The sequence below is a fragment of the Amphimedon queenslandica genome, unplaced genomic scaffold, assembly GCF_000090795.2.
Source record: "Amphimedon queenslandica unplaced genomic scaffold, v1.1 AMPQUscaffold_13051, whole genome shotgun sequence".
NCBI classification, from domain to species: domain Eukaryota; kingdom Metazoa; phylum Porifera; class Demospongiae; order Haplosclerida; family Niphatidae; genus Amphimedon; species Amphimedon queenslandica.
Genome location: NW_003546713.1, coordinates 26,250 through 35,118, shown reverse-complemented (window position 1 = coordinate 35,118; position 8,869 = coordinate 26,250). Strand labels below are relative to the sequence as shown.

The 8,869-nt window shown below is 32.7% G+C and overlaps 3 protein-coding genes across 4 annotated transcripts in view; all 3 read left to right on the top strand.

Moving 5' to 3' along the window:
• LOC105314231 (eukaryotic translation initiation factor 2A-like) overlaps window positions 1-3,793 on the top strand; it is a 12,372-nt gene extending 8,579 nt beyond the window's left edge. For both annotated transcript variants that reach the window (XM_011408276.2, XM_020001637.1), the window contains exons 12-19: window positions 1,036-1,124; window positions 1,419-1,491; window positions 1,632-1,710; window positions 1,916-1,983; window positions 2,042-2,072; window positions 2,413-2,594; window positions 2,963-3,028; window positions 3,655-3,793. In XM_011408276.2, coding sequence (XP_011406578.1) covers window positions 1,036-1,124; window positions 1,419-1,491; window positions 1,632-1,710; window positions 1,916-1,983; window positions 2,042-2,072; window positions 2,413-2,594; window positions 2,963-3,028; window positions 3,655-3,717 — 651 coding nt within the window. In that variant the 3' untranslated portion in view covers window positions 3,718-3,793. The remainder of the gene's footprint in view (window positions 1-1,035; window positions 1,125-1,418; window positions 1,492-1,631; window positions 1,711-1,915; window positions 1,984-2,041; window positions 2,073-2,412; window positions 2,595-2,962; window positions 3,029-3,654) is intronic.
• A 55-nt stretch (window positions 3,794-3,848) lies between these two features.
• On the top strand, window positions 3,849-5,578 carry LOC100639375 (NEDD8-activating enzyme E1 regulatory subunit-like). Its single transcript, XM_003389522.3, has one exon. It carries the CDS (start codon window positions 3,857-3,859, stop codon window positions 5,444-5,446), a length of 1,590 nt encoding a protein of 529 aa, XP_003389570.1. The 5' UTR covers window positions 3,849-3,856; the 3' UTR covers window positions 5,447-5,578.
• A 54-nt stretch (window positions 5,579-5,632) lies between these two features.
• LOC100639248 (IQ domain-containing protein G-like) overlaps window positions 5,633-8,869 on the top strand; it is a 4,770-nt gene continuing 1,533 nt past the window's right edge. Inside the window, 7 exon segments of the mRNA XM_020001639.1 lie at window positions 5,633-5,784; window positions 5,832-5,928; window positions 6,149-6,308; window positions 6,762-6,945; window positions 7,474-7,555; window positions 8,458-8,553; window positions 8,734-8,869. The exon segment at window positions 8,734-8,869 is cut by the window's right edge and continues 5 nt beyond it. Coding sequence (XP_019857198.1) covers window positions 5,735-5,784; window positions 5,832-5,928; window positions 6,149-6,308; window positions 6,762-6,945; window positions 7,474-7,555; window positions 8,458-8,553; window positions 8,734-8,869 — 805 coding nt within the window. The 5' untranslated portion in view covers window positions 5,633-5,734.

Sequence of the window (8,869 nt, the reverse complement as noted above, 5' to 3'; positions counted from 1 at the left end):
TAATAATAATAATAATAATAATAATAATAATAATAATAATAATAATAATAATAATAATAATAATAATACATGTATGTTAAAAATAAATGTACTGGAAAATATTAACTAGAGTTATTGTATTGGCTGATTCTATTTTAAAGAAACAGAATCCACTCTTGATATTATATCGGGTTACTTAGTACATGTACTATCATTCCCCACTAATAATATTTCCAATTGTGTTTGGATGATTTATATGTGGACATGATGATGGTCTTAGTTAAACCTTCTCTCTCTCTCTTTGTAGGTTCTCTGATCTTCCTGGCTGGTTTTGGTAATTTAAGAGGTAACATGGAGTTTTGGAACAACGAGAAGCGAACACTGATAGGGAAAGGACAAGTAAGAACACTCTCACTTTAACCATACCATTTTGTACTCTTGCTTTAAGCCTTTAACCCAATAATAACTGCATGAGTAGTTACAGCAGTACGTTATAGTACATGTTATTGGGTGAGGTGTAGTACCGCTACCTGTACATGCACACAATGTAGTTTTGTTCGAGGAATATGCCACATTTGCGTAATGTACATTTTTGAGCATCTGTGTACATCACACATTTGTACCTGTACATCAGGACGTGATGAAAGGCTAGTGTCTATTCTTAATGTTTTACATTCTTCTAGTATTACCGTATAGGGGGTATATTTCCCGGGGAAAATATTTCACAAAAATCACCTTTCAACCTATTCACAAGGAAAATTTTTTGCGTTTTTCTTCTACTGACCATTATTAGTATGGTAAAAAAACAATTTTCATAGGTAAAAATTTTCACGAATTTTTTAAAACCGTGAAATTAGCGAAATTAAATCCCCGTGAAATATACCACCTATACGGTATTATCATTATTATTATTATTATTATTATTATTATTATTATTATTATTATTATTATTATTATTATTATTATTATTATTATTATTAATATTATTATTATTATTAGTATTAATATTAGTATTATGTGTCTTTGATATTTTGTCATTTGTGTGTGTGTCATTAGGCCAGTGATTCTACTCAGTGTGAATGGAGTCATGATGGAGTACACATATTGACAGCAACCACTGCACCAAGACTGAGGGTTGGGAATGGGTAAGAGAGAGGGAGGGAGGGGGGAGAGAGAGAGAGAGAGAGAGAGAGAGAGAGAGAGAGAGAGAGAGAGAGATAAGCCTACACCCCTACATGTGTACACATACCAATACACTACATACCGTTACTCTCTCCTTTAATTAATAATTAGTACAAAACATGCTCCACTTGACAGCACTTGTACATGTACAAGTAGACCCATCCAATAGTATCATAATATCACACTTGCTTTATACACATGTAAGGATTGCTACACTGCACTCTGTAATGGTTGACATTCTTTCTTTGATGTTGTAGTTTCAAAGTATGGAAGTATAATGGTGATCTTATCTTTGAAATTGGAACTAAAGATAGAGAGGAATTGTGGGAGGTTCGTTCTGCTTGTTACACACTAACACACTCACAACATAACAACAAAATATAGTAAACATTCACAAGTACATATACTGTACATTGTAGGTTTGATTATTTTATGTTGTGAGTGTCGAATATTTGTATCCATTCCTTTAGTGTTCTTGGTTACCAGCGAATGAGCTTATTCCACCTGTCATTAAAGAACCATCGGCAGCTGCTAGTAAACAATTAATAGGTAAACAAAATAAATAAATAAAAAAGATTCTCGATAATAAATATCTACAAAAGTACAGCCATGTGTAATTAAGCAGTGCTCAAAAATGAAAGAAAAATACGACTAATTATATTTTTATTTTATGTTTTTGAACCTGCTCAGAATGTAACAAAATGTCTGATTGTATTTTTGTAATAATTAATTTTATTATTATTGTTATTGTTAGATAAACCAGTAGCTGCTTATGTGCCTCCGTCACTAAGAGGAAAGCAACCATCAAGGCCAGTTAAAAAGGTAATTAATTAATAATATTAGTGATTAATAATTATGTATAACTGTGAATAATGAATAGGATATTATCAGTGAAGATACTACTAAAGCTGGTTAGTTTATTTATTAATTATTTATTATTATTTATTTATTTTATTATTATTGTTTATTATCATTATTATTATTATCATAATTATTAATTTAATTTTAATGTGCACAAAATTATTGTTAATAAAATGAAATAAAATAAATATATTGTATGTAATGAAATAATTTAGAGAAATACATGTAAGTTAAAAATAAAATAGAATTAAGTTAGGAATAGAATGACACTGAGGATATAAGGGAGCACCGTTAGTATTGTTATTATTATTTTTATTTATTATTAACATTATTGTTGTTTATATTATTATTATTGTTATTATTATTGTTTATTGTTATTATTATTATTAGAGCCGTTAAGTAAATCAGCTGCTAAGAATAAGAAGAAACGAGAGGCTCAGAAACACAAAAAGGACGACAAGACGACTGAGCAGCTTGAAGCCATAGCAACAGCTTCTTACATAACAGGACGAAGTCAAGAGAGTAGCTCAACACTGAACGACAATGAGAAAAGAATCAAAGCTTTAAGAAAAGTAAAGTACATGTACATGTACCATACAAAATGATTCATTTTTGATTCATTTGATTCATTTTGATTCATTTGATTCATTTTGATTCATGAATCATTACAAAATGATTCATTTCATACCATACAAATGATTCATGATTCATACCATACAAATGATTCATGATTCATAATGACAAATTGTCTTTTAAAAGTGAGTGTGGAATTTTTTTGTGGATTAAAATTGAAATAAAAATACTGGCTTAGTTTTATTATTATTATTAGCAATGATTGCTTGTATCTAATTTTGAAACAATTATTTTTACTGTAAAATTTGTTTTATGGCTGCTAACAATTAAGTTAATGTTATATGTTTCATGCTTTTATTTGACACAGAAATTACGTCAAATTGATTTATTAAAAGAACAAGTAAAAGAAGGGAAGACACTTGAAGCTAATCAGGTAAGAGCAACAATAGAATTTGTACTTACGTAAACTAACATGCAATAAGTGTAACATTATTATTACAATAACAATGAAACTAGTCTCACCACGCCCCTTTGCTACCTGCTTGTCCTACACGTGGTTCGAGCAATCTGATTGGGATGCCAGATTCTCTGGCATGAAGCACACATTTTAGATAGCAGTGTCCCCAGACCCTTCCTCCGCAGGTAGCGAAGGGGCGTGGCGAGACTACAATGAAACTAATATTTATATATTTACATGTACAAAGCAGCTTTATGTAACATGTAAATTGTATTTTTGGGAAGTGATTGTAATAATTATATTTACTCTAATTATTATAGTAATTTAATAGTGTAAAAGTATCTATACTTTTACTGCTAAAATTTCTCAATGATAACAATTTGTCATACATTATACAGCAACTATTAGCAATAATAGTCTTTGTAGTTGGTATTGCTTTGTAGTGGATATTGCAATCACTTTCATCTACTAGTGATGTCAATAATTATTATAATAGTTTCATGCTTACTGATTCACATTGTGGTTGAAATCATTTGCTTTATGTAAAATGTTATCTCATTCTACGTGAAATGCTATCATAATTATTCTCTATCCCTCATTAGTTGGAGAAGCTAAAGACCGAGTCATCAATTATAGAGGAAATCAAAGAATTGGAACTAAAATGAAGGACCACTCAAAAAATAATTTGCATCAAATTCCTGAGCCTCAAGTTACGTTACTACGTGGGCATTCCAATAAAAATTAATAATTTATTTTTCATAATTTAAAAATCAATTAATTTACATAAGCTACGCCTACTAAAACATGGCGTCCGATAAGGAGAAAAGATATGACCGCCAGCTTCGCTTGTGGGGCGATGATGGACAAGCGGCTCTGGAATCAGCTCACGTGTGTCTCATAAATGCTTCACCAGTCGGAACAGAAATTCTTAAAAACCTTGTTCTACCAGGAATAGGAAAAATTACAATAGTGGACGATTCTCTCGTGGCATCACGTGACCTGGGTGAGAGTTTCTTTTTGTCAGCTGACTCCATTGGTACCAATAGGGGCGTGGCTACTGCTACTAATATATCAGAGTTAAACGATAGCGTTAGCATCAATACGTGTTCAGAATCACTAACAGTGATTTTACAGTCGTCGTCCGATTATTTTAATCAATTTAGTATCATCATAGCAACCGAGGTCCAGTCCGACACCTTGCTAGAACTTGCCGAGTTGCTATGGCGACAGCACATCCCATTGTTGATAGCACGATCGTATGGACTGATTGGCGTCCTTAGGCTAGTCACAGAAACGCACGAGATTGTTCAATCTCATCCTGACAACTATCACGAGGATTTGAGACTTGACGCACCTTTCACTGATCTGATCAATATCACTGATTCCGTTGATCTTGAATCACTTGATAACGCGGAACATGCCAACGTACCTTATCTATTAATAATATACAAATACTTGGAATCATGGAAGAGGAATCATGATAATAGGATTCCTGCTAATTATAGAGAAAAGAAAGAATTTAAAGAATTAGTTCGTTCTGGTATAAGAACAAATGACGATGGAGTTCCACTAGACGAAGAAAATTTTCAAGAAGCTATTGATAATGTGAACAGTGTCCTAGTACCAACTACTGTACCAGGAGCAGTTCAGGATATTATTAGTCATTCGTATTGTTTAAACGTCTCACATCTTTCATCTAATTATTGGCTCCTGTGTTCAGCTTTGAAAGAGTTTATAGCTAACGAAGGTTCTCTCCCTGTACGTGGTTCTATACCCGACATGATTGCTTCTTCTCAGCGCTATATCGATCTACAACGCGTCTATCAAAAGAAATCTCAATCAGATATCAATACCTTTACTTCGTATCTGAACCAAGTCTTGGTATCAGTTGGGAAAGCCCCAGGGTCAATCCCGAATAAAGATATCAAGTTATTCTGTCGCAATTCGTCTTTTCTTAGACTAGTCCAGACCCGATCCCTCTCTCAGGAATACAACGAACCAAACGTTGACGAATTATCAAATGCCCTCTCTGACTCAGACAGTCTATTATCCTACTACATTCTGCTACGAGCAGTCGACTTGTTTTATAACAAATACAAATATTACCCTGGTACCACTGGGGATTCTTTCGACTCCGATTGCGCCCAATTAAAGTCCTTTTTATCCTCCTTATTAGACGAATGGGGCCTAAACACGTCTTCTGCGGAGAGTATTGACGACAAGTTGACTGAGATTTGTCGCTATGGAGGAGGGAGTGTACATTCTATTGCGGCTTATATGGGAGGCGTGGCCTCGCAGGAAGTGATTAAAGTTATTACGCGTCAATACGTGCCTATTAATAATACTTATATTTATAGTGGAGTTAATTCAACATCGGTGACAGTGGCTTTATAATTAATTGAAGCATGGTTTAATTTGTTTCTCTGAATTATTAATTTGTTGTGTTTTTGATATTAATAATAATTATTATTGATTGTGTTTGTGTAGGTTTTTTAGTAATTTAAAAGTGATTTTTTTTCAAGCTCAGATCAAGTAGAATCACTCAACACTGATTCTGTTCAGTATTTTCATAATTTTCTTCATTGCTTGAATCACTTCTCAAGATCACGTGACTAGCTCAACGCCCACTCGGGGTTAAAAATTTGGTTGCCAAGGAAACCGCTAATAAAAGTACAGAAAAAGATGTCTTCCTTTACTTCTCCTCGTAGAGACGTACTGACGCCTGTAGAAAGGTAAGAAGGCGATTTTATGGTTTCTTTTGTATTTTATGACATACTAGGGAGCTGCTGATTGCTGTACTGGAGGATACTTCAGATCAGCTCTCAATATTGAATGCAATTCTACCATCAGGAGCTAAACCATCAACTACCAATGATGTAATTAAATAGACTAATAGTGAAGTAGCAGGGGTAGGGCTTTTAGTAATGTATTAAGAAGAGAAAGAGTGTGTGTTCTGTTTTTGTATGCATTTAAGTAACTTTTTAGATTTTATAAAATTTTGAGTGCATGTATGTCCATTAGCAAAATCAATGAGCATAATGTGATATTAAATCCTTTATTTATTCTGATTCTCTCTCTGTCTCTCTCTTCCTATAGGCATTGACTGAAGCATTAGCAGAGATATTGGAGAACCAAAGACAATTAGAAGAAGAATTCTGTCAATTGAAATCAGGAGGAGGAGGAGGAGGAGAGAAGACTGACTCAAGTAAACAGAATATGAAAGGAGAAATACACGGACTAACAGCAGCAGCACAAGGTAAGAGAAGAGACCATTATTATTAGTACTACACTGTACTCATTCATACCCTTCAATAGGGCTTCAATTATACATGCATTGATTTTATAGTCAATCAATATTACTATTACATGTATTGGTAATTTTGGCCTACTATACACATTTATGTACATGTATTATTGTAGTGTTTGAAATGCATAATTATTATCATCATCATACAATGTACATGTAGGGGCTATACCCTTTAATAGTGATTCAATTGCACATTGATTCTGTGATTATGAATTATAGTAATATTTTTTACAAAGCATACAATAATTGATACATAAATGAATTAATAGTAATAATAAGATACATAAATGATTGAACATGACATTATTTAACAGTAATAATAAGAGTTGTATTTACTGCTTTTTTGATTAAATAAATAAGAAAATAATAATTATTAAATTGTATATGTTCATATGTTCATAGCTACTCGTAACATGAGATCAATGTCTGATAATCTTGAGAAGCTAAGGAGAGACCAGTCCTACTTACAGTCAATAATAGTGAACTCACTGGAGGAGGTGACCAGTAAAGGGACCATAGCATCACTAGTGTCCAGTGTCAATGAATATATTAATAATAAATCCAACATGGAGGACACTGTCAAAAGGTAATCAGTATTATTAGCACATACATGTACATGTATATTGTACATGTACATGTATTATTATTGTATGTACATATACCGTGTTTTACCGATTAAAGGCCTGGGCGTTTATTTCTTAGCAGCCAAAAAAATTTATTGAAAAAATAAAATAAAAAAAGATACTTTGAGCAGGATTGAACACCAACTTTTAAGCACTTTGGAGCTATCTAAACAGTGGACCATTATTTTCGGGTACAAATATGCATATATATAGCTAGAATATATTAATGACAGGTGTTTATTTGGACCGGGCGTTTATACAGTAAAATACGGCACATGTATAACTAGACATCTTGGGACCCAATAACAATTGAAGTGTCCTTACTTTAGAGGATCCTTAATTTAGTGATAGTGATTCTATGCTCAAGTTGCCAATAATTACAATATTCTACATTATGAGTAGACCCAATGACACTTGGTGAAATATTAAAATTATGTACATGTACATGTACCAAGTGCTGTTGATTTATTTTTATTAATTTCTTCATGTAGTGAGCATGATTGCAGGCAACTGGTGAAGGACTTAAGGAAACAATTGGTTGAAGTGAAAAGAGAAAAAGAAGAACAAATCACAGTATGAATACTACCCTTTATTATCATAATGACATGCACCTAATTACAATGTACTGTATGTACAATGTATGTAAAATACCCAAGGCTATAGCCCATGGTTTTTTTTTCAAAAAATGGCTCCAAAATCACCCTGAATTTTTATTACATTTTCTGATGCATATTGATGTCCTTATGCTGTGTAGAAAGTTTGAGCTGATTCCGACTTCAATTTTTCAAGTTATGGCCAATTTAATAAAATCCCAAAGTTTTGAAAAATACCCAAGGCTATAGCCGATGGTTTTCCAAAAAATGGCTCCGAAATCACCCTGAATTTTTATTACATTTTCTGATACATATTGATGTCCTTATGCTGTGTAGCAAGTTTGAGCTGATTCCGACTTTAATTTTTCAAGTTATGGCCATTTTAAGAAAATGTCAAAAATCTGAAAAATACCCAAGGCTATAGCCCAGTTGAAAAGGGAACAGAGCCCTCAAAAAATTTATTATGAGAAAGGGTAGAAATAAACATGTAGGTTAAGGAAAGGAATATACAAAACAAAGAACAGGTTAAAGATTGGTTAAGGTAAAGAAAGATACACAAAGTGATATAGCCCATGGTTTTTTCAAAAAAATGGCTCCAAAATCACCCTAAATTTTTATTGCATTTTCTGATACATATTGATGTCCTTATGCTGTGTAGAAAGTTTGAACTGATTCCGACTTCAATTTTTCAAGTTATGGCCATTTAAAAAAATGTCAAAATTCTGAAAAATACCCAAGGCTATAAGTTTTTTCCAAAAATGGCTTCGAAATTACCTCATATTTTTATTACATTTTCTGATACTACATACATGTACATGTATGTTTTGAACCTCTATAACTACATTCCTCTAATAAGTTACATTGTCATCTTATTTTTGGTAGAAATTAGATGAAGATGTTGCTCACTGCAAGGATCAGTTACAAGAACTTAAAGCTCGCACCGGACTACTTAATAAATACATTAAAAAACAATCAGACGTAAGTAATAATTATACCTGTACATAATACATACAATAATTTATTTGTCCAAGCAAAATTTTCATCTAAAATTTCAGAAAGAATCATTACATATATTTTGCTTTCTTATCAATCCAGTTGCATGCATGCACCCACACATGCACGCATATTAATGAGTTGATTATTATTGTTTTTCAAAAGGTCAAAGTTCAGTGCAGTCAGAGACAGCAGCAGAATAAAGAGTCTGACCTTTATAACGAGAGGGAGAGACTGAAACAAGAACTAGCAGAAGAAAAGAGAGCACATGCTGAGATTGAAAACTACCTCAAGAAACACA